The sequence below is a fragment of the Schistocerca americana genome, chromosome 9, assembly GCF_021461395.2.
Source record: "Schistocerca americana isolate TAMUIC-IGC-003095 chromosome 9, iqSchAmer2.1, whole genome shotgun sequence".
NCBI lineage: Eukaryota > Metazoa > Arthropoda > Insecta > Orthoptera > Acrididae > Schistocerca > Schistocerca americana.
This window is the reverse complement of record NC_060127.1, coordinates 54,407,378-54,433,835: the sequence shown is the minus strand read 5'-3', so window position 1 is coordinate 54,433,835 and position 26,458 is coordinate 54,407,378. Positions and strand designations below refer to the sequence as shown.

The following is a 26,458-nucleotide window of genomic DNA, read 5'->3' as shown; positions in this document are numbered from 1 at the left end:
CTTCGTACAGTCTTCTTGGTGGTTGTTCTTGGCCTGTGTCTGCAAGACATCTCAATTGTTCACAGTAAATGTCTGTTGTGTTGGTTACACCTTGGAGAAGAAATTTGTAGTACAGAATGCTATGGCTGTTTCACCGGATGCATAACATTATTTTTGTGGACGTGTGCAGGTCTTTCACAGGGAACTGCTGCTTTGTTTGGGCTCAGCCACTCCTTTCTTTTCCTTATCTTAGCATGAAGACACCATTTCTCATCATATGTGTAGATATGGTATAGGAATGGTCAGTGTTGTTCACGAGCAAATTCATGACGAGTAAGCAGAGATGCATATGGCAACACATTGATTTTTGCTTAGAGCACGTGGTATCCATACACCAGATTTTTGAACCTTCCCCATTGCATGCAAATATCACATGATGGTGGAATGATTACAGTCCATCACATTTGCCAGTTCTTAAGTACACTTGCAGCCCACCATGAGTTCCTCTTTTTTGGTAACCTCTTCACCTCAGAGCAGCACTTGTAACTTACATCCTCAATTATTTGCTGGATGTATTCCAGTCTCTGTCTTTCTCTACAGTTTTTACGCTCTACAGCTCTCTCTAGTACAACGGAAGTTATTCCCTCTGTCTTTTTCTACTGTTCATACCCTCTACAGTTCTCTTTAGTACCATGGAAGTTATTTCCTGATGCCTTAACTCATGTCTTACCATCCTGTCCTTCTCCTTGACAGTGTTTTCCATGTATTCCTTTCCTCACCGATTCTCCAGAGAATCTCCTCATTCCTTACCTCATCAGTCCACCTAATTTTCAACATTCTTCTTATCCCCATACCCAGAGCAAATGTTTCTTGCTGCATTCACTGCTGTCGCCCCTCTATTTCACTCAAACAGAAGAATATGTCGAAATGTTTTGATATCTCCACTTTGCACTCTATTTTCTAGTGTCCACAGCTCTACTCTCTATCTCCAAATGACAAAATGTCAGTATGTAAACTCAAATAGAAACCTTTAAGTACAAGTAAAACATGAAAATTGATAAACGCATCCATAGCGACTGGAATACCAACATGCAAAACAAAAATGCTACGTACTTATGCGTCATGTAGAAGCCTAAATCCAACATTTGCTATTCATATGATTGCATCCGTTAGTAAAAAGAAGGCAACCAAATCAGTCTGCTAGGGCTATTTCCATTCAGTTATGGTGCACAGCATTATATTCTATGGCAGTGACACTCATGCAAATAGTTTGTTTCTTTCATTCCATTTATCAGAACCGTGAACTGAGCCCATCCCAGACATTCCTAAGAGATTTAGTCAAACAGTCTGGAATCCTCACCAAGACATATGAGTATATTTTCTGAGTTATCTTTTTCATTGTAAAAAAATTAAACGTTATACAGACTGAAGAGAGTATATAATGAGTACAATGCATGTAATAACTAGGATTTACATAAAGTGATAAAAATCCTCAGTGCTGTACACAAAGGAGTAAATTAGTCAATCATAAAGATATATAAAGCCCTGATAACTCATGTCAAATCTCTTAGTGGTGACCTACTATGCAGTGATTTTTTTTATCTTCTTCTGTAGTGATCCATCTGAGGACAAGTCGATAGCAGATCTTCACTATCACATCTTTCCAGTTTGCTCTTAACTGCTCTTAATTTTCTGTATGTACCTTAGTTGTGATCTTTGTTTCAGTCTCTTTCCATTAACATGCTGTTCAGCAGGTGTTTCCAGATTCTCTCAGATCTCATTAGATCACTCTGCTTTTCACAACTAACTTCTGATGCTTCTCTTCTCACCCACTTCTTTAATTAAGAACTTCTTCACTTGCAATCATGTCACTCCACTTTAATTTGAACATTTATCTTTAGCACTACACCTCAGAAGAATTTAATTTATTCTCTGCCTCAGCTCTCAGAGTCCAGGAATCACAGCCACAAATGTGCCACACATTTTAGCATCATAGGAGGTGTGTAAGAAAAGTAATGAGACTGACAATACTGCAAGCAGTCTGGTAATGCTGTGTTGTTCTGCTTGTGTAGACCTGTGTGTTTGTCACTTCCAAATACTCAGTCCAAGTTTCAGGTCTGTAGAGCCATCATGTGGTTGTTGAGAGCACCATCACTGAAATTGTGTTTTTGACATGTGTTATGAAAATGGAACAGCAGAATTTAGAGAAATGTTATGCCATCAAGTTTTGTGTTAAACTTGGGGAATCCATGAGAGTGACCTTTGCAAAGTTTAAACAGGCCTTTGCGGATCATTCCTTATCAAGAACACAACTTTTTCCCTTGCATCAATCAGTTTTCAGAGACCAAGAATACGTTGGAAATGATGAACCTCACTCAGGGACAACTCCAACTTCAAAAACTGACAAAAATTTTTAATGCATGTGTGCTCTTATGGGATCAGACCAATGTTTAACAATAATGATGATGGGTGATGTGTTAAACTTAAACCCTTTCACTGTGCATCAAATTCTGCACATGCGAAAGGCTTTTGCCAAACTGGTTCCCAAGAAACCTCACAACTGAGCAAAAGGACAATCAAACGTGTGCATTGACCTTCTTGAGAGACTGCCAGTGACTACAAATGGTTCATTCATCTGATCACAGATGTTGAATCCTGCATTTTTTAGTTTGACACAGAGACAAAGCGGCAAAGTGAGGAGTGGCACACTGAGACATCTCCTCAGCCAATCTGTGAGTTCAGTTAACATGATAAATGAGAATTTGTTGATATTATGGTGAAATGAATGTAGTAAACGACATGCTATCATTGCAGTACCCTATAGTGTTATAGATAAGTTGTAATAATATAGCATTTGTACCATTATGTACCCCCCATGAACCATGGACCTTGTCGTTGGTGGGGAGGCTTGCGTGCCCTAGTCGGGTTGACGGAGGAGATAGAGAAGATCCAAAGAAGAGCGGCGCGTTTCGTCACTGGGTTATTTGGTAACCGTGATAGCGTTACGGAGATGTTTAATAAACTCAAGTGGCAGACTCTGCAAGAGAGGCGCTCTGCATCGCGGTGTAGCTTGCTCGCCAGGTTTCGAGAGGGTGCGTTTCTGGATGAGGTATCGAATATATTGCTTCCCCCTACTTATACTTCCCGAGGAGATCACGAATGTAAAATTAGAGAGATTAGAGCGCGCACGGAGGCTTTCAGACAGTCGTTCTTCCCGCGAACCATACGCGACTGGAACAGGAAAGGGAGGTAATGACAGTGGCACGTAAAGTGCCCTCCGCCACACACCGTTGGGTGGCTTGCGGAGTATCAATGTAGATGTAGATGTAGATGTAGATATACAGATGGCCGTACCGTAGGTGCAACCACAACGGAGGGGTATCTGTTAAGAGGCCAGACAAACATGTGGTTCCTGAAGAGGGGCAGTAGCCTTTTCAGTAGTTGCACGAACAACAGTCTGGATGTTTGACTGATCTGACCTTGTAACACTAACCAAAACAGCCTTGCTGTGCTGGTATTGTGAACGGCTGAAAGCAAGGGGAAACTACAGCTGTAATTTTTCCCGAGGGCATGCAGCTTTACTGTATGGTTAAATGATGATGGCGTCCTCTTGAGTAAAATATTCCGGAGGTAAAATAGTCCCCCATTTGGATCTCCGGGCAGGGACTACTCAGGAGGACGTCGTTATCAGGAAGAAGAAAACTGACGTTCTATGGATCGGAGCGTGGAATGTCAGATTCCTTAATCGGGCAGGTAGGTTAGAAAATTTAAAAAGGGAAATGGATAGGTTAAAGCTAGATATAGTGGGAATTAGTGAAGTTTGGTGGCAGGAGGAACAAGACTTTTGGTCAGGTGAATACAGGGTTATAAATACAAAATCAAATAGGGGTAATGCAGGAGTAAGTTTAATAATGAATAAAAAAAAAATAGGAGTGCGGGTAAGCTACTACAAACAGCATAGTGAATGCATTATTGTGACCAAAACAGATATGAAACCCATGCCTACCACAGTAGTACAAGTTTATATGCCAACTAGCTCTGCAGATGATGAAGAAATTGATGAAATGCACGATGAGATAAAAGAAATTATTCAGATAGTGAAGGAAGATGAAAATTTAATAGTCATGGGTGACTGGAATTCGAGAGTAGGAAAAGGGAGAGAAGGAAACATAGTGGGTGAATATGGATTGGGGGAGAGAAATGAAAGAGGATGCTGTCTGGTAGAATTTTGCACAGAGCATAACTTAATCATAGCTAACACTTGGTTCAAGACTCATAAAAGAAGGTTACATACATGGAAGAATCCTGGAGATACTAGAAGGTATCAGATAGATTGTATAATGGTAAGGTAGAGATTTAGGAACCAGGTTTTAAGTTGTAGACATTTCAAGGGGCAGATATGGACTCTGACCACAATCTATTGGTTATGAACTGTAGATTAAAACTGAAGAAACTGCAAAAAGGTGGGAATTTAAGGAGATAGGACCTGGATAAACTGACTAAACCAGAGGTTGTACAGAGTTACAGGCAGAGCATAAGGGAACAATTGACAGGAATGGGGGAAAGAAATACAGTAGAAGAAGAGTGGGTAGCTCTGAGGGATGAAGTAGTGAAGGCAGCAGAGGATCAAGTAGGTAAAAAGACGAGGGCTAATAGAAATCCTTGGGTAACAGAAGAGATACTGAATTTAATTGATGAAAGGAGAAAACACAAAAATGCAGTAAGTGAAGCAGGCAAAAAGGAATACAAACGTCTCAAAAATGAAATCGACAGGAAGTGCAAAATGGCTAAGCAGGGATGGCTAGAAACAAATGTAAGGATGTAGAGGCTTATCTCACTAGGGGTAAGACAGATACTGCCTACAGGAAAATTAAAGAGATCTTTGGAGAAAAGAGAACCACTTGTATGAATATCAAGAGCTCAGATGGAGACCCAGTTCTAAGCAAAGAAGGGAAAGCAGGAAGGTGGAAGGAGTATATAGAAGGTCTATACAGGGGCGATGTTCTTAAGGACAATATTATGGAAATGAAAGAGGATGTAGATGAAGATGAAATGGGAGATATGATACTGCATGAAGAGTTTGACAGAGCACTGAAAGACCTAAGTTGAAACAAGGCCCCGGGAGTAGACAACATTCCATTAGAACTACTGACAGCCTTGGGAGTGCCAGTCCTGACAAAACTCTACCATCTGGTGAGCAAGATGTATGAGACAGCAGAAATTCCCTCAGACTTCAAGAAGAATATAATAATTCCAATCCCAAAGGAGGCAGGTGTTCACAGATGTGAAAATTACCAAACTATCAGTTTAATAAGTCACAGCTGCAAAACACTAACGTGAATTCTTTACAGACGAATGGAAAAACTGGTAGAAGCCGACCTCTTGGAAGATCAGTTTGGATTCCATAGAAATGTTGGAACACGTGAGGCAATACTGACCCTACGGCTTGTCTTAGAAGAAAGATTAAGGAAAGGCAAACCTAGGTTTCTAGCATTTGTAGACTTAGCGAAAGCTTTTGAAAAAGTTGACTGGAATACTCACTTTCAAATTCTGAAGGTGGCAGGGCTAAAATACAGGGAGCAAAAGGCTATTTACAATTTGTACAGAAACCAGATGGCAGTTATAAGAGTCGAGGGACATGAAAGGGAAGCAGTGTTTGGGAAGGGAGTGAGACAGGGTTGTAGCCTTTCCCCGATGCTATTCAATCTGTATATTGAGCAAGCAATGACGGAAACAAAAGAAAAATTTGGAGTAGGTATTAAAATCCATGGAGAAGAAATAAAAACATTGAGGTTTGCCGATGACATTGTAATTCTGTCAGAGACTGCAAAGGACTTGGAAGAACAGTTGAGCGGAATGGATAGTGTCTTGAAAGGAGGGTACAACATGAACATCAACAAAAGCAAAAGGAGGATAATGGAATGTAGTCGAATTAAGTCGGGTGATGCTGAGGGAATTAGATTAGGAAATGAGACACTTAAAGTAGTAAAGGAGTTTTGCTATTTGGGGAGCAAAATAACTGATGATGGTCGAAGTAGAGAGGATATAAAATGTAGACTGGCAATGGCAAGGAAAGCGTTTCTGAAGAAGAGAAATTTGTTAGCATCGAGTATTGATTTAAGGGTTAGGAAGTCGTTTCAGAAAGTATTTGTATGGAGTGTAGCCATGTATGGAAGTGAAACATGGACGATAAATAGTTTAGACAAGAAGAGAATAGAAGCTTTCGAAATGTGGTGCTACAGAAGAATGCTGAAGATTAGATGGGTAGATCACATAACTAATGAGGAGGTATTGAATAGAATAGGGGAGAAGAGGAGTTTGTGGCACAACTTGACTAGAAGAAGGGATCGGCTGGTAGGACATGTTTTGAGGCATCAAGGGATCACCAATTTAGTACTGGAGGGCAGCATGGAGGGTAAAAATCGTAGGGGGGGACCAAGAGATGAATACACTAAGCAGATTCAGAAGGATTTAGGCTGCAGGAGGTACTGGGACATGAAGAGGCTTGCACAGAATAGAGTAGCATGGAGAGCTGCATCAAACCAGTCTCAGGACTGAAGACCACAACAGCAACAACATACTTCATCTCTGTCCAATTTGACTGTTTAATTTTTATACAATGGTTATAGAGGATTTATAGTTCATTGAGCTTGTGCTCAGACTCAGCTGTAAGTGTGCTTATGAAATACTTTACAAAAGTAGTAGAACTTTTTCTTAAAATTGTTAGAATTTATTGCTTTCCATTGTTATAAATTAACTTTCACAACATTTCATGAGTCATTAATATGTATCATTTAAAATTTTGCTTTGTAATAGTAAGTACAACTATATATATATATCACCACCCTACATATATTACCATCACGAAAAATTGAGCCCACAAGCCGTGGGTAAACAGTCTCAGTCATTCCCCAAATTGGATGCTGCAAGTTGTTACATGACCCATTATATGTTCTGTAGATGGCAGATGCATTGCAGGTTGGACTTTGTGGAATATGGGATGGATCTGCTGGTACCTGAATATCAATGAGAAGATCACCCACTTTGTCTCGGGATATGTTAAACCTGTGAAAAAAAAAGATTTGTCTGTGACAAATAATATCTGTAATATCATCAGAATCTAAGGCTAAAGCTGCAACTAACACTTTCTGTACTACAGTTACTAATGACCGAGTAAAATTCATTATCCACTTTGGGATTTGCCTACACCGGCTAAATGGATACTATCAAACTGGAAGGAAAGTGTAACATACATTTATTGAATGTCAGGACCACCTCTTATTTTCTGTAACATGGTTTCCATGAGTTAGTCCCACCAAGCCTGATACAAAAATAGTGCTCAGACTTATTATTTTCACACCTTTCCAAAATGCTTTCTGAAGCAACTGAGGTGCCTCAGTAGCAGCAGACCACAATAGCACAACTCAGACAACCGACTGCTATTAAAAGTTAGTTTTAGACAAAAATACACCAATAATTTTCAAAACACTTTGCTTCACAAAATCTGATTATAGACTCCTACTGTCCTAAACAAGTGCAGTTATTTGGTACACGTAACAACTAGATTCTTTTCAGCCTTTGTTTTGAGAGTGCTGTAGTCAGGGCCTGTTCTAGAATATTTTTCAGCACAGGCACCCACTCTTTTCCCACTTTCCCCTTGCATATTCCCATTGATATAAATTACCCCCACTCAGACAATATTCACAGTATACAAGCCCTGCATTTGGGTGTCAGGGGTGATCAGCCATACTGATTGTACTATGTTCTGCACAGATATCTCACAATTGTGGCACCCCTGGCACCCATCTCAGCTTGGTGCTCCAAGCAACAGCTTGTGTCGCTTGGGCCTAAAACCAGCCCTGTTTGTTGTAATTCTTTTCACATGTTTTTAGATCTGCTTTCCTAATGTCATATTAGTTCAGTAAACATAGTTACTATGGTAACATGTCATGGATTGCATGGTCCATCCCGCCAGAGGTTCAAGTCCTCCCTCAGGCATGAGTGTGTGTGTTGTTCTTAGCATAAGTTAGTTTAAGTAGTGTGTAAGTGTAGGGACTAATAACTTTAGCAGTTTGGTCCCTTAAGAATTCACACACATTTTATAAATATTATTTACATATTAAAAGAATGGCAGTCTGTGAGAGAATCTAATTTTTATTATGATGCACTTCATCTTGCAACAAATTGACCTTCAGCTCAATTTAATATTTGAATTAGAAGACAAGTTTTTATTATGATGTATGGCTTGGCTGATGCCATAGGAATGATCTCATGGACCATTGTTACAAAACTAGCTGCCTTACTTGAAGCTGGGCAGAGTGATGGGCTGTTGGTCGGACAATGACAGCGATGAACACATGATGTGTATCACTCGAGTTGGAACTTTATTTTAGCTTTAAATAATTATGTAGTGCCAACAGTGGTGGCATCCACACTGGTGTGGTTCAGGTATATGTATTTGTTTGTGCTGGATGCTATTGCAATAAAGTAAACAGGCAGAATTATCAGTGGTCAAATAATGGTGTCCCCCAGAGTTCAGCACTGGGTTCAATCCTGTTTTTACTACTTTAACTGATTTTGATACAAACAGTAGTAAAAGGAAACTAGACCAGTTTACAGATGACACAAGCATCTTAATTACAAAAGGTATCAAAGAAACATTTGAAAAAAGAACATTTAATTGCCTGGAAATAACATAGCAGTGTAGTTTTGATGCAAACAGTTTCATTATAAACCTGAAAAAAAAAACTGTTGCAATAGACATATTAACCACCCACAATAGGACCCCAAGTAATACTCATATTGAATTAAATGGACATGCAATTAGTAAAATAGAAAGAACGAAATTTCTCTGTGCATGGATATGATAGAACTTAAAATGGGGTGGACGTAAACAGAAAAGTGAGCAAAACATCTTTCATAATACAAATACTAAGAAACTCTACATCAAATGATGATATCAGGGCTGCATATTTTACCTATGCTCACTCGGTACTGAAATATGGTGTAATATTTTGGGGAAAGTGTGGAGCATGTTTGAAATAATTAAGATTACAGAAAAAGATAATTAGTCTAATGGAACTGATAGACCAAGAGCTTCATGCAGGCAGCCATTTAGGAAAAATAAAATTCTACTACTACTTATACATATTTGCATACTATGAAATGTAATTATTATTTAAAAAATCCATGTATTGCCTGTAATGAATCTGTACACAGCTCCTACACAAGAAAAATAAATGAAGTACATTTACAACATACAAATACAGCATGATTACAAAAAGGCATACTCCATCCTCCTAGCATCAGCTTGTACAACACTTTACCCACATCTGTGAAAACAGTAATGGACAGGAACAGTTTCAAGTCAACCATGAAGGATTACTTGGTCAAGCACTGATTCTATACAATGAGGGAGTTTCTGAGAAAAAACCTTGTAGCAGCAATTAAGATTGTATTTGGAAAGTGTACAGATCAACATATACATCTACACTTTGCAAGCAACCTTATGGTGTGTGGCAGAGGGTATTTGTGAGCCAGTGTCTCTTCTACCTTTTACTATTCCAGTTGCATATGGTTTGTGCAAATAATTATTGCTGGTAAGGTTCCATGTGGGCTCAAATCTAAATTTTATCTCCATGGTCTTTTCATTAGCTATGCACAGGAGAAAGCAATATGTTGGTTGACTCTTCTAGGAATGTACTCTCTTGGAACCTCTACAGTCAACCACATCATGACACAGAACACCTCTCTTGCAGTGTCTGCCACTGAAGTTGGCCGAACATCTCTGTGATGCTTTCGCACTAACTAAATGTAATGTAATGTGGTAATCTTCTTTGGGTATTCTCTATTTTCTGTATCAATCCTATCTGGCAAAACTCTCAAATTGATGAGAAATACTCAAACATTGGTGAAATGAATGTTGTGTAAGTTACTTCCTTTGTTGATGGACTATGTTTCCAGAGAATTCTTTCAGTGAATCTCAGTTTTGCATCTGCCTTACATCCAGTTAATTTAATGTGATTGCTGCATGTCAAATGACTCTGTAAACATATCCTAGACATTTTATGGAATTAACCACTTCCATTGATAGTTTAGTAATCGTGTAAACTTACAGTAAAGGGTCTTCTTGTCTATGTATTCACATTACATTAATTTTTTCTGGTGAGAGTCAATTGTCATTCTGTGTACTAAGCACTGATCCTGTCCAAGTTTTCCTGTATTTCACTGTAATTTTATAGCATTCTATATACAACAGTATCAGCTACAGAAATGCTGATGGAACTTGTGATGTTGTCTTCTATTTCTTCTGTATGTGTTGTGAAAACTAATGGACCTATAACACTGTGTTGGGATACACCTAAAGTAACTTATATGTTTGATGACTTGTTCCACTTCAATGCAATTTATCATGTAAATGATCTGTGGGACATGATACCAACTAACTAACTCTCCATTGAGAATGACATCCTGTTCTGCTTGATGGAAACTGTTCAGTCAAATCATGCAGTTGGTCTGGCATCCTGCATGCTCATATTTTGTTCCATAAGCAGCAGTGTGGAACTGTATCAAATGCCTTCTGAAAGTCAAGGAACATGAAATTCTACTAGGCACCTGTATCTACCACCTTCTGGATCTCATGGATGAACAGGGAAAGCTGGGTTTCGTACAATTGTTGTTTCTGGAATCAATGTTGATATCTACAGAGGATATTTTTGGTCTCCAGAAACATCATACTACATGAGTATAAAACATGTTCCAAAATTCTATAACATACTGGCATCAGATATATAGGCCTATATTTCCTAGCATCTCTTCAATGATCTGTCCTGAAAATGAGAATGACCTCTGCTTTTTTTACAACCATTAGGAATGCTTTGTTCCTCTAGGGACCTACAGCTGCTAGAAGTGGGGTAAATTCTTTCACACACTCTGTGTAGAATTTAAATGGTATTCCATCAAGTTCAGTGGCCTTTCCTCTGCCAGTTAATTTCAGTTGCTTTTCTGTCTCTTATCTCTTTTCTATTATTTCGATATCTGTCATGTTGTTGTTTGTGTGACAGATCAATAAAATATTGTGTAATATTACTTCTTCTTGAAAACTGTGTGTTTAAAAGATCAATAAATATATATAGTGGCTATAAATGGTCCAATATCTTTTGTACACTTTGCAGTTGTAAAATTACAGGATCAATTAATAAACACATAATGATATCTCAGGCTTTGGAACTAATATTTCCTCCCACAGGCAAGAGAATGGGATAGGTTGAGGAAGTTTAAGAAGAAGGGACAAATACCCAGATCCCAGGATGAGACAGGCTGTCTGCACATATACATCCATAGTCCTGATGTTTCACCTCTGGAAGGTAAGTACTAGCAGCAATTCTGGCTTATATTTTTATAATTTTCTTGACTGAACACTACTTTAGAAAGGGTGTCCTACTTACTTTGCCCACCCTAGATAACTTTTTGTCTAGAAGCAAAATAAAAAGTGTATGAAGCCAAATTTGTTAAGCTACCATGGGACCTTAACCATAATGACTGCCTCATTCACTTGCAGGAGTGGCCAGAAAATAAGTGGAAATACAAGGATAATGAACATCACTCATTCAATCAGCTGTCTTAAATTGGAGCTCATCCACTTGCTGGAGCTGACAGTAAGCAAATGGAAATGAAAAAGAAAACTGTGCACTGATCATCCAGTCAACCATTGTCTGTTGAAGATTTGTTTGAGTACATTGTACACAATGAGGAAAAGGTAGAAATGTTACTCATCTACGTAGAATGCAAGTTAGCAGAACAGTAACTGCAATAAAGCTTTCTTATTTACATTACAGATACAAGCAGTACACTAGTGTTGTACCTTTAAATAATATGTTGTGTTCATTCTTCATAAATGAGTAGCATTTGATAATGACTCTTCATTAGTGTACCTCGTACTCACACAAACCTTCAACTGAAGTGACTGACTGGAAGTCCAGTGTGCAGCTTCCTCAGTTTGTGTTTGTCTACTGTCAACTCCAACAAGTGGATGAGTGATGTTACCCTGGGTGCCTGCACTGTCCACAAACATCATTGTACACTGATAGGTGGTGCTGTACCCTAGATTGTTGGAGCAGATTGCTGCTAGGTGGTGCTAGACACAGGAGTACTGGAAGGGAATGTGAAGATTTCCTCATTCAAGCACTAGCCAACATGTTAGAAGCTCATAACAGTACACGAATGATGAGCTTGCAGGCATGCACTTAATCTGTGGAATAGCTGAGTGCAATGGCTGAGCTGCTGGACACACTTGTCAAGAACGCTTTCCAGAATGATGCCAACTGTGCCACAGTTTGTTTGCACATCTGCATCAAAATTTGAGGGAGCACAGGTAATTTAGAAGTGACAGGGCTAGTGAGGGCAGCCCACAATTGGCACGTTTGATCACGAGGGAAGAAAGTGTGTCAGATGCAGTGTGGACCAATCCAAGCAGTAGCATACTTGGCATTGCCTCGAACTTAAGAATGACCGAGCGGGATGGCGCAGTGGTTAGACACTGGACTCGCATTCGGGAGGACGACGGTTCAATCCCGCGTCCAGCCATCCTGATTTAGGTTTTCCGTGATTTCCCTAAATCGCTCCAGGTAAATGCCGGGATGGTTCCTCTGAAAGGGCACGGCCAACTTCCTTCCCAATCCTTCCCTAATCCGATGAGACCGATTACCACGCTGTCTGGTCTCCTTCCCCAAACCAACCAACCAACTTAAGAATGTGCTGTAGCAGTATCCAGCATGTTTTGAATGCCAAGTCCTTACACTCCTTTCATCTCCTAAGGGTGCAGTTATTGCATCCTGATGATCATTCTGCACAGATGCATTTTTTGCAGCGGTTTATGCAACGAAGTGGCCAAGATGTGAATTTCCCAGCTTATGTGTTGTCCACTGATGAGGCCACATTCACTAGGGGTAGCGTACACAGTCACCACAGTGAGCACTTATGGGTACCAGGAATTCCCCCAAGGTGTATGGCACAGTGTGGTTTAATGTCACTTTACAGTTAATGTGTAGGTGGCTTTGGTCAGTGAGTGCATAGTCAGGCTGTACCTTTCACAATCCCACTTGACTGCCATGAGTTATTAGACCTCTCTGGAACAGGTTGTTCACAGCTTGCTTGAAGATATATGAGAAAATCTGAGGTGCAGTATGTGGTTCCAACATATGGGTGCCTGCTTATTATGGACTGGCTTTTCATAGGAATTTGGAGAGATCATTTCTACACTGATCGACTGGGCATGATGGACTGGTTGCCTGCCTTCCACACTCACTGGATTTATCAAGCCTTGATTTCTTTCTGTGCGTATCCATGAGATTCTCATGTATTGCGATCCTGTGAAGTCTGAATTGGATCTAATTGCAAGAACCATCTGTGCAGTTTGTAATGGTACCTGAATTGCGTAACCATTACGGCACCTCACCTCAACCTCTCGATACCAGCAATATTCTACTGTGTTTCTGTAAAATAGTTAACATATTTCTGTGACAACATTAAGATTTGATTTCATTAATGTAGAGATACTTTGATACACCAATATGTTTATATTGTAATGATATTATTCTTATGTGTATTCTTTCTTTTATCGCTATGATCTTTGACGTACTTGTAACTCTGATTTTTGGGTGCGTAAGTGGTTATTATAGAGAGTCAAGTCTTGGTTGTCATGTTGAAAAGACGCAAATTGTAGTCAGCTTATGAAATGTGAACTTTAACAGTGAGGAAGATTTTTTCAAGTATGTTTTATATTGTCAATTGATGTTGCAACAAAAGTAATAAAAAAGAAGTGTAACTTAAATTCGGAGTGCTGATTACTTTTTTACATCACCACTGTCTTAACTTGCAAAAGTTTAACCTTCAGGAATGGTTTATGAAACACATCTATAAAACTTTTGAATATTGCAGAATAACACCTAGGCCTCTTTGCATCTGAGCTTGGAATCATCACTACTTAGATTTTCGACGATTGAGCCATGAGTTCACAATGAGACCAGCATGGGAAACACGAAAAGATGAGTTCTTAGTTTATCCATTATTTCAAGAAATGGCTTTATTAACTGTGCTCTAACGATACCTGCCACGTAATATAACTTTGTTGTTGCCCAAAAATGCAATATTTAGCAGCGTGAGCAACACTACAATCATAATTAATTTTTGACCTTTGTTGTGGTAGGGTTGTTAGAAGTTGCTAGAATCAAAGAAGCTCCTGGTGAATTTGAGCATCTCTGGCAATCAGTTCTCCATTAGTGTCAAGCATCTCTGGCAATCAGTTCTCCATTAGTGTCGAGTATGCATGGCATCTGATGGGGCAAACTTCTAGCATCTGTTGTAACACGAGAGCTTTAGTCAAGTCATACACGATGTGTACACATTGTGTCCAACAAATTTGTCAAATGAATCACTCTAGTGTTTCCTTTCCAATCTTTGACCTCTGCTACAACTTACCCCTGGCACTTGTGGCCATGGGCTGCTATGAAATTCTCAAATTCTCAATCGTTATGATGAGCGCCACCTTCACTAGAAGTTTGTCACAATGTTTCTGGGTCACTCTGTGTGTGTGTGTGTGTGTGTGTGTGTGTGTGTGTGTGTGTGTGTGTGTCTGTCTGTCTGTCTAGATATATGATGCCAGTTGATGAATTAACTGACTGAGTAGTAGCAAATACAAAGTGTCAGAAGAGGATGATGCAAAAGTCAATAAGCGCTGAATGATCCACGAGGGGATATATTAATATTAATTAATAGAGGGAAACATCCAACATGGGAAAATATATCTAAAAACAAAGATGATGTGACTTACCAAACGGAAGTGCTGGCACGTCGATAGACACACAAACAAACACAAACATACACACAAAATTCAAGCTTTCACATCAAACTGTTGCCTCATCAGGAAAGAGGGAAGGAGAGGGAAAGATGAAAGGATGTGGGTTTTAAGGGAGAGGGTAAGGAGTCATTCCAATTCCGGGAGCGGAAAGACTTACCTTAGGGGGAAAAAAGGACGGGTATACACTCGCACACACACACATATCCATCCACACATATACAGACCCAAGAAGACATGTCTGCTTGTGTCTGTATATGTGTGGATGGATATGTGTGTGTGTGTGCGAGTGTATACCCGTCCTTTTTTCCCCCTAAGGTAAGTCTTTCCACTCCCGGAATTGGAATGACTCCTTACCCTCTCCCTTAAAACCCACATCCTTTCGTCTTTCCCTCTCCTTCCCTCTTTCCTGATGAGGCAACAGTTTGTTGCGAAAGCTTGAATTTTGTGTGTATGTTTGTGTTTGTTTGTGTGTCTATCGACGTGCCAGCACTTCCGTTTGGTAAGTCACATCATCTTTGTTTATATATATATATATATATATATATATATATATATATATATATATATGAGAGAGAGAGAGAGACTCACTTGTGCACCAGGAGGGTGGCCAATGCAGTGACATTGGCAAGGTCTTCTAGCGTGTCCATCACATGTTGCTTCTCAGAATCAGAGGCCTCATTGGTGAGGTAGTGGTGGTACTCTGGTGTGGACGGTGGCACATGCAGGCGCTGGGACACCCACCGCTCATGGTCCTTCACCTTCTCTGCCAGCTTGGACCCCCTCTTCAGTCCACGCTGCACCACGTCCCACAGTTCAGAGTCACTCACATTCAGCTCACCTGTAATAACAAGCCCGCATCACCACTTCTTACCCAACACAGTGTATAAGCTGTGACATTGATAAAGAGCACCTTAACACGAAGGTGAGAAGTTTAACTTGGCCATAGCAAACAACAAATCACTGAGTCAGCGACTGTGGTGGCACCGTCATCGAGACACTGGGTTCATATTTGGAAGGATAGGAGGTTGTATTCCCATTCAGTTATCTGGGATTAGGTGCTCTTTAGTTACCCTAAGTTGTGCAAGGCAAAAACTCAGGTGGCTCCCTTCAAACCATCTAACACCAACTATATAATTTATTATTAAATGTGTGTACAACATAAGTAATCTTTATGTGTTTCTACATTTAGAGCTGGAGTACCGTAATTAATAAAATGAACTTCACAGTTATTTTTTTGTAACATATTAAGTCAAACAATGCAAAAAGGGGTAATATAGCATGCAGTGGCTGGGTGCATCATATAGCTCCACAATATCGAAGAAGAAAGCCAGGCCTTCTAACACAAAATGTACAAATTGTAAGAGAAAACTTGAATTTTTAACATCTGAACCTGAATGGGAGGAAGATTTGACTAACTTGTGTGACAATAATAGACTAGATGTTGTAGCTGCAGAGTCAAAACAAGAAGTTTGTTTAGTTTGTGATAAATATGAAAAAGACTGAAGTTTCATACAGGTCTATATCTTGCTTGTACTGGAGCCATTCAGAATTTTGTGGTTAGGATGGTGCACATACATTATTGCTCAAAATTATTTTGCAGTTGAACTTGTAGGTTGTTAGGCATGTTTATCTATACACAGATTCAAAACAACTGGTTATTCAGACAGAAGACTGCTTGACCTTGATGCAGTTACATGTATTTATTTCTGAGTGCAGGTAATCGTGGACATCAGCCATAAACAGTGTTTCCAAGAGGTTCATAAGCATTTTGCAAGTTAGGAAGACTATTACAAACCTAGCTACACAAAGCAAATCTAATTCTAATATTTTTATTTACTTACACTAGTGCCTAAATCTAAAGAATATTCAGTAGATTTCAAACAAGCTGTCTTAACAGCACTGATTCAAGGCCAAACTCAGACCTTCATTGTAGTGTTTGGCTTCTCACAACAGCTTGTGAATGTCTGGGCAATAAGTGGTGACCTACGGGTAAAACATGGCTTGAAGGTCTATGTTTCAACAGTTAAATGTCACTTAATAGTTATAGATCTAAATGCCAGGTGACTTTCTCAAAATCCTATGATAAGTGCAGAAAATAGGAAGGCAAGACTATGATTTGCTAAGAAGTACTCATTGAGGACCACTCCAGACTGATCAAAAATTCTGTGGAGTGATGAAATCAAGTGTAATCTCTTCTCCTCAGATGGGGTACAGCACGTTCGATGGCCAAAAAATAAAAAGAATGACAGAAAGTACCAAGCACCCACCATGAAGCATGGAGGAGAGATTACCATGGTATAGGGCTGTTTCTCACCAAGTGGTGTAGGTCCTGTCATAAAAATTTGCAGGGTAATGGATAGTCAAGTATGATAACATATCAACAGACCATATGATACCTCACGGAAGATAAAATGTGCATTACAACTGTAAATTCCAACATAACAAAAATCCGAAGCACATTTCTGGCCATGTGAAAAAAGTTCTGAAGAGGCACAAAGCAAAGGTATTCAGATGGCTAAGCCTAAGTACATACTTAAACCCCATAGAACATGGGGTGAGCTAGACAGATGCATTTGCACCAAGAAGGAAGTTTTCTTCAAGAACTGTGTGAGCAATGGAAGATTTCCCAGGAGTGACTGGCCAAACTCAAGGAATCTCTGCCATCCAGACATGCAGTAATACATGCAAAGGGCTACGCTACCAAGTATTAAGCCAAGAACATCTCGGATCAAGACTTCATTATTGTTTTTCTTCTGTTCGGTTTTAACAAAGTACTTTTGACCCTATGTAATTTGTTCACTTGATTGTAGCAGGCTTACCAACTTACAGGATAACAGCGCAAAATTTCGAATTGTTATTACAAATTTAAGGTTTTCATTTGACTCACCCTCATACAAAAGCAAACTTCACCTGAATTTTTCTTGACTAACTGAAAAACTGTGGCAAACGGATTCAAGTACAATACTAAACTACATGAAATGTCCCATAAAAAGGTCCTGTTCACTTTTCTGTAGGACTAACAGTTTGCACATAGTGAGTGAGAGAATATGAAAATCTCGCATGTGGTATTTGAAGACATTGCAGACTGCATAAAACTCAGCAGTAGAGGTATCTGAGTTACCATGTATACGTCCTATTTTAGGTAAGGAGATGCAAAACCGTTGGAAAGAATACTGGATAAATATCTGAGAAGGTTAAAATTGCAGGCAGGTAGATGGAAATGCAGGGAACAATAAGGTACCTTACCTGTATAGCAAGTGAATAACCCTTCTCCAGTTATGTTTTCAGTTAAGAGAGTGAGTTACGGAGACATATTAAAAATTATATAGAAAAAATGTTTGCAGGAAGGAGTCAAGAGTCAGTTCCAATAGTTGACGAAACTGCACTATCGCCAAATGTTTTTGCTGCACCTATTTGTACGTGAACTTACTTGGCCGTCTGACTACCGCTACCAGGCAGTTTTTCCCATTCTGTGTGGCCGCCACATTTGCTGGAATTCTTGTCACGTTTTTCAAGCTCAAATCACACTGGAACACACTAAAGTGGTGCGTAGCGTAAATTGTGAATCGGAAATTCATCAGGCTAGCATTTCCCGAAATTTTTAAGTCCCTCAGGAAATTCACAGCAATGATTTCCAGAAGCCAGTGGCTGTTCCAGCAAATACAGAGGTACCAACTGCTTTGCTCAACTATCGTGCTCTGACAGGTCAACCTCACGATTAACCAACATAACATACATTGTTGGAATGAGGAAAAGCCATATTGGTTACAGCAGGTTGAACATCAGCTTCTGTGGAAAGTGAATATCTGGTGTGGAATAATTGGGGACAAATTCATTTGTCCATTCTTTATCAATGGCATCTTCAACGGTGATAAGTATCAAACATCCTTGGAGGACGACCTTCCAGTACTGCTTTCAGCTTGAGACAAACATTGTGTTTTCAGCATGATGGTTGTCCAGTACATTATTCTGTAGCAGCATGGGAGGCATTAGATGCCGTGTACAATTGTCAGTGAATTGGAAGAGGTGGTCCAGTATCTTAGCCTGCTACATCGCAAGACCTTACTTCTCCCTGACTTTTGTTTATGGGGTTACTTGAAGAGTTAAGTTTATAACAACGTGACATAACATGATTCAATCTATCACCAATGGATGCTAGCAGATTACACAGTAAACACTTCTCAGTTGTGTCACATCATTCCATGTCGAGATAAATAAGTGCATCGAAGTGGGCTGCTACATTTTTGAGCACTTACTGTCAGATAAGTGTTACAAACGAGTATCCCTTTGGTGGGAAATGAGAGAATACTCCTCAAAGAAGCTTTTTTTCACAATCACTGAACACGTCTGGATTTTTTTTAATCCAGTGCATTTTTCTCTAGATAAAACCGTTTTGGAAATGTGTTATTCGTCGATTACAGTGTCATCTGTCGTGCAACGACAAACGTATCTAGAGTAAAAATGGGCAGTTCCTATGTAAGATTTAAATCTCGCCCCCACCCCGCCCCTGGGGGCGTGGCAGAGGGGCAGGGGGAGGGGATCAACATTGGTATCGCCGGATAGTATTTTTAAAAATATCGAACACGTATTTATCTAAAAAATGTTCAAATGTGTGTGAAATCTTATGGGACTTAACTGCTAAGGTCATCATCCCTAAGCTTGTGTAAGCTTATCCTAAGAACAAACACACACACCCATGCCCGAGGGAGGACTCGAACCTCCTCCAGGATCAGCCGCACAGTCCATGACTGCAGCGCCTTAGACCGCTTTTCTTTTTTTTATTCTTTTAGTCTCATCTTGTTCTATATTGTTTGTTGATTTTATTCGTGGCGGACGTCCGATGACACTCATTCAGGTTGTTCGTTGATCTGTTCACTCAGTTTTTTTATTACTGAGGGTAGCTAAACCCTCTGACTGAACACACTGAGCTACTGTGCCGGCACCGCTTGGCTAATCCTGTGTGGCTGTATTTATCTGTTCTTCCATCTGATACATAGTTTTTTTTAAGATATTTCGTTGTTCCAAGACAAGAAAATTACCCCGTAGTAAATTATGGCAGTGTCAGTATTTGATAGTGCTTGTAAAGTTCTTTTGGAAATACGAGCATGTCCATAGGAGCAAACACCACAAACGATTTACAGCCATATTAAATCATGAAATGTATCAGCAAATTGCGAATATGGTACCACCACAGCTCAATTTGCTGGAAAGAAATGAAAATCTGTGCCGGATCAGGACCCGAAGCCGTATTTCCCACTTTACGCGAGTGCTCACCTAAACCACTTTGTCTGTCTGAGCATGCTGCACGGACACACCCCAAACTTGAATATGTCCGAGTGTCTGTTTCCCGTAGTGCTCGCACAATTATGTGACTCCTGCACAGGGAGAGACTTATTTAGTTTCCTCGTCAGATCACCTTCGCTTTGAGATGAAATACGTTAGTGCAGTGTCTGTATTTGATAATATCTGTAAGATTTGATACAATGTTCCTTCAGACATGCATGCATGCATGAAAACTAAATACACTCATGCTCATAAGGATAATGCTGATACATGGTGAAACAACGTTCTGGTGGGCGGTTTGTGGGTTTAAATCACTTAGAGTATGACCATGCGATGCATTTGACCTACGGTCGTTGCATGGTGGCGCTGGCAGCAGTCTACATACGCAGAGGTGTGTTGGTGCATGTCAGAGTACGGTGCAGCGAGTAAGTGTACAGACGTTTTCAGACGTCCTAATGGTGGCTGAGTGTTGAAAATGTCTCAAAGAACGCATATTCATGACGTTATGAAGGGTAGAATACTAGGGCGACTGGAGGCTGGTCAAACACAGTAGGTCGTAGCACGCGCCCTCCGTGTGCCACAAAGTGTGAACTCACGACTATGGCAACGATTCCAGCAGACAGGAGAAGTATCCAGGCGCTACAGTACGGCACGTCCACAGTGTACAACATGACAAGAAGACCGATATCTCACCATCAGTGCCCGCAGACGGCCAAGGAGTACTGCAGGTAGCCTTGCTCGGGACCTTACTGCAGCCACTGGAACAGTTGTCTCCAGACACACAGACATGGTTTATTCGCCAGGTGACCTGCAAGGTGCATTCCACTGACCCCTTGTCACAGGAGAACCGTAAAACCTGGTGTCAAGAACACAGTACATGGTCATTGGAACAGTGGTCCCAGGCTATGTTCACGGACGAGTCCAGATATAGTCTGAACAGTGATTCTCGCCGAGTTTTCATCTGCCGTGAACCAGGAACTAGATACCAACCCCTTAATGACCTTGAAAGGGACCTGTATGGAGGTCGTGGTTTGATGGTGTGGGGTGGGATTACGATTGGTGCACGTACGCCTCTGCATGTCCTTGGCAGAGGAACTGTAACAGGTCAGGTGTATTGGGACGTCATTTTGAACCAGGATGTCCACCTTTTCTGGGGTGCAGTGGGTCCCACCTTCCTCCTGATGGATGATAACACACGGCCCCACCGAGCTGCCATCGTGGAGGAGTACCTTGAAACAGAATACATCAGGCGAATGGGGTGGTCTGCCTGTTCTCCAGACCTAAACTCCATTGAGCACGTCTGGGATGCTCTCGGTCGATGTATCGCTGCGCGTCTTCAAACCACTACGACACTTCAGGAGCTGCGACAGGCACAGGTGCAAGAATGGGAGGCTATATCCCAACAGCTTCTCGACCATCTGATTCAGAGTATGCCAACCCGTTGTGCGGCCTGTGTACGTGTGCATGGTGATCATATCCCATATTGATGTCGGGGAACATGCACAGGAAGCAGTGGTGTTTTGTAGCACATGTGTTTTGGGACGGTTTTCTCAACTTATCACGAATATTGTGGACTTACAGATCTGTGTCGTGTGTGTTCCCTATGTGCCTATGCTATTAGCGCCAGTTTTGTGTAGTGCCACGTTGTGTGGCACCACATTCTGCAATTTTCCTAAATTTATGAGCATGAGTGTAAGTCCATTCCTGTGCGGGGATCAGATAATTGTGCAAGCGGTATGGAAAGGAGACACTGGAGCACATGGACGTTTGGGTGGGTCCGTGGCGTCCCATTTCATCACAAATTTTCATTTGTCTCCAGTAAATTGTATAGTTGTATGGTACCGTATTTGCAGTTTGCGAATACATTCCATCAGCGTATATACTTTTTTTACTGCGTCGTGTGCCTCCAATGTGTCACGGTGTGCAGTGGTCATAATTTATTTAACTAATCGGTCTGAATCTCGCGTACGTATCATGAGTCTAAATGAAATTATTGTGCGCACGAACACATATAGACAGCCATTTTTCCCACAAAACCGATAATACTGGTGAGGAAGACCCTCCACCAGGATCGGAATTACAGCTTGTGGAGTGTGTATGTGGATGTATTACTGAAGAAAAAACAAATAAATAATACACTACTGGCCATTAAAATTGCTACACCAAGAAGAAATGCAGATGATAAACGGGTATTCATTGAACAAATATATTATACTAGAACTGACATGTGATTACATTTTCAAGCAATTTGGGTGCATAGATCCTGAGAAATCAGTACCCAGAACGACTACCTCTGGCCGTAATTACGGCCTTGATCCGCCTGGGCATTGTGTCAAACAGAGCTTGGGTAACGTGTACAGGTACAGCTGCCCATGCAGCTTCAACACGATACCACAGTTCATCAAGAGTAGTGACTGGCGTATTGTGACGAGCCAGTTGCTCGGCCAGACGTTTTCAATTGGTGCGAGATCTGGAGAATGTGCTGGCCAGGGCAGCAGTCGAACATTTTCTGTATGCAGAAAGGCCCGTACAGGACCTGCAACATGCGGTCGTGCATTATCCTGCTGAAATGTAGGGTTTTGCAGGGATCAAATGGAGGGTAGAGCCACGGGTCGTAACTCATCTGAAATGTAACGTCCACTGTTCAAAGTGCCATGAATGCAGCCGTGGTCTCCGAGCTGATAGTCCATGCTGCTGCAAACGTCGTCGAACTGTTCGTGCAGAGGGTTGTTGTCTTGCAAACGTCCCCATCTGTTGACTCAGGGATCGAGACGTGGCTGCACGATCCCCTTACAGCCATGCCTGTCATCTGGACTGCTAGTGATACGAGGCCGTTGGGATCCAGCACGGCGTTCCGTATTACCCTCCTGAACCCACCGAGTCCATATTCTGCTAACAGTCATTGGATTTAGACCAATGCGAGCAGCAATGTCGCGATACGATAAACCGCAATCGCGATAGGCTACAATCCGACCTTTATCAAAGTCGGAAACGTGATGGTATGCATTTCTCCTCCTTACACAACAACGTTTCACCAGGCAACGCCGGTCAACTGCTATTTGTGTATGAGAAATCGGTTGGAAACTTTCCTCATGCCAGCATGTTGTAGGTGTCGCCACCGGCGCCACCCTTGTGTGAATGTTCCGAAGAGCTAATCATTTGCATATCACAGCATCTCATTCCTGTCGGTTAAATTTCGCGTCTGTAGCACGTCATCTTCGTGGTGTAGCAATTTTAATGGCCAGTAGTGTAGTACGCAGCGCTTGTTCGGCAACTTATTAGTTCTGTAAGCAATCTAAGTAATTAAGAACAGTTCTAAGCATTAATAACTTGCTGCACTTTCCGCGTCATCACACTGCCCATTGGGTAGGGATAACGGTCGCATGGCGGACGTAACTCAACAGATTTCCTATTTTTACTTATTTTTAAAACTACGTATCTTGACTCGTTAATTATCACTATCTATTATTTACTTGTTATCGTACTTAAATGGTTCCACGTTCCGATACCAGCGTTGTCAGAATAATTAGCGTAAATTGGTTGTAAACCGTGCGACTAGTGAGCTGTCCGAGAAGAACAGGAAAACACACGAGCCTGCAAGCCCGACTGTTAAATCGCATTCGCGGTTTGGCGTCGTATTTGAGAAAAGAAATGAAAGAGCAAGGGGGACTGTTGGCAGTGCTAAAGTTCACTTGTGGCATTGTGAAAGTAATGGTTATTTTCGGCAATGTAGGACACCCAAAACACTTAAGGAGACTAAGAGGGTTTGTTCAAAGAACAGCGTTTCAGAAAGCGTATTGCCGAGTGCTTCAATTTCAGTCGTTCGTACTACGTCTTTTCACGACTCCCATGCAGCTATTGCCAGTGCTACACCTAGGACAGAACCCATAATCTATACATACGAATATATTGCCAGATTACAGCGCTCCGCCACATTTTTCCGCCTAATGTGAAAGATAATCCGAGGAACTGATGTATACGTTGATTCCAGAAGAACGTGATGAACGTTTGAGTACGAGGGTTGGAACTTAAACAGAGGCAACTATTTGTTCACAACCGATACAAAAGAGTTACATGTTTGCGACTGTTACTGTCCTTCAGCCACCAGCGTTGTGGAGAACACGTTGCTAGCGATGTGGAAGGAGCAGTATACCGTTAGCAGAGCCTGTTCTGTTGATGGTACGAATGGAGCGGTTTACTGCCTGTCGAATCTCTGGAACAGTTCTGAAGCGAATGCCACAAAGTGGTTGCTTCATCTTCGGAATCAAATCAAAGTCACAAGGACTTAAGGGGGGTAGGACGTCAAACGGGCCGACTTCGAGAATGAGAGGCATCGCACGACAATTTAATTTGCACTGTCTATACTTTTACAAATAAATTCACAAAACTTTGTCAGCATGACCAGGAAGGATTCGGGATTCACACTCATAGCAGTGGAAGTTCAAAAACACGAAAAAATAATATTTTTTAAAAGTGAAATTTCATGATATTTTTCACTTACTGTTGGCTGCATTTGTTGCTATAGGTACACTTTTCTTCATAAGTAAGAGAGATTCTTCGATGAATTTTGCACAGCTTACAAACCATACTTACAGGTGTATGAAACTGTAGAATTTATTTCATCTGTGAAAAAATGAATGAGTTGTTACATTTTAAACTTTGTGTTTAGAGAAAACTCGAATTTTATAGTTAATTATTTAAATTATAACCACAGTTTTTAACAGATTTGGGAAATTCTAGAGTTTCATACACCTGTAAGTATGATTTGTACGCTGTGCAAAATTCATCGAAGAATCTCTCTTAGTTATGAAGAAAAGTGTACCTACAGCAACAAATGCAGCCAATACTAAGTGAAAAAATGATGAAATTTCACATGTAAGAAAATTTGTTTTATTATGTTTTTGAACTCCCACTGCTATGAGTGTGAATGCTGAATCCTTCCTGGTCATGCTAACGAAGTTTTATAAATTTATTTGTAAAAGTATAGACAGTGCAAATTAAAATGTCCTGTGCTGCCTCTCCTACTCCAAGTCGACCCGTTTCACGTCCTAGCCCCCTTAAGTCCGGAGCGTATGGTGGATAGTACAGTACTTCCCAGTCGCATCGACCGAACAGAGCAGCCACAACTTGCGCTATACGTGCCCGCGCATTGTCGTGGAAAATGATGGGTGGATTGCGCAGAAAGTGTTGCCGATTCTTTCGCAAAGCTGGTCGCAGCTGAAGCTCCAATAGTAATACTGTGCATTGACGGCTGCCGTGGAGGAACGTAATGCGTTAGGCTAACACCATCACAGTCGTACACGACAATCACCGTAACTTTAGACCCTCCATTCGTACTGTGGGGCGGCGAATAAGTTCGTAAAAATAATAAAAAATCTGATTGCTGGATATACACTTGCATGTAGAATCAGTTTCTGGCTTTTAGAATGTTGTTAATGCTGTCTTTCGCCGTTCTCAACACTGGCTCTCTATTTACTTTTTTAGCACCCAGAAAGTGATTTAACAAAAGATGGAACCAGTAATTAGAGATCCTAGTGCCCACTTTAGCTGAGAATGTCATTATAGCTGCAGCTTATAGCTCTAAGGAATTAGGAGATTGTCCGGGATTTCTAATCAAAAACGGTTTTCCAAAATAGTTGAGTATATTCTGAAATTCACTGATAAAAAACACAAGTATCCCTACAACCTAACTAACAGAGCAGTTCAGAGTCTAATGCGCTGATGCAACTATAAATGTCCGAATTAAATGTTGAAATGAATGCTCGCCATAATTTGATGAATATACTTCATCAAACGCCACGCTAAATAATTGGTAGAATGTCTGTCCCGCGACGGCACATGAAAATACGACAATACGCAAACTGAAGCTAGATAATGAAAATCATCCCAGAATTAACACTTCACATGAAATGTTTTCATGGTTCCGCGTATCTCTAGTAACTTAATACGGCACCCGAGGCTGTATGTAGCAGTGATACCGACGCGACGCGACGCGACTCCCGACGCAGATGGCGCGTCATTCAGTGTCTGGAGAGAACTGGGACCTTTCTTCCTCGCGCAGCGTTCTTGTATATATAGCCGCGGTGCGGACGGCTTAGGGAACGCCTGATCTTTTCGGCTCTCCCGACTAGCCGCGGGGCTAGTAACGCACCACTTCAAGTTACATAATAATTTATAGCTTCTTTTGCTGATGGCCGATGAAGCTCTTAATTTAAACGTGCATTCAGCACGCAGGTAAGTATTGATAATAAAATTTTGACGTGGCTAAGTTAAATATTTTGGGCGAGAGAATTAATTAAATTACACTGCACGCAGTAGATGAGCTCTGAACTGGCCCTT

The 26,458-nt window shown here is 40.9% G+C and overlaps 1 protein-coding gene across 1 annotated transcript in view; it reads right to left on the bottom strand.

Annotated features, from left to right (window-relative positions):
- Positions 1–26,458, bottom strand: part of LOC124551034 (peroxidase-like) — a 151,863-nt gene that overhangs the window by 61,277 nt on the left and 64,128 nt on the right. Inside the window, exons 3-4 of the mRNA XM_047125889.1 lie at positions 15,425–15,674; positions 6,839–7,044 (exon numbers count right to left, since the gene is read on the bottom strand). Of these exons, the coding sequence (XP_046981845.1) occupies positions 6,839–7,044; positions 15,425–15,674 (456 nt within the window). The remainder of the gene's footprint in view (positions 1–6,838; positions 7,045–15,424; positions 15,675–26,458) is intronic.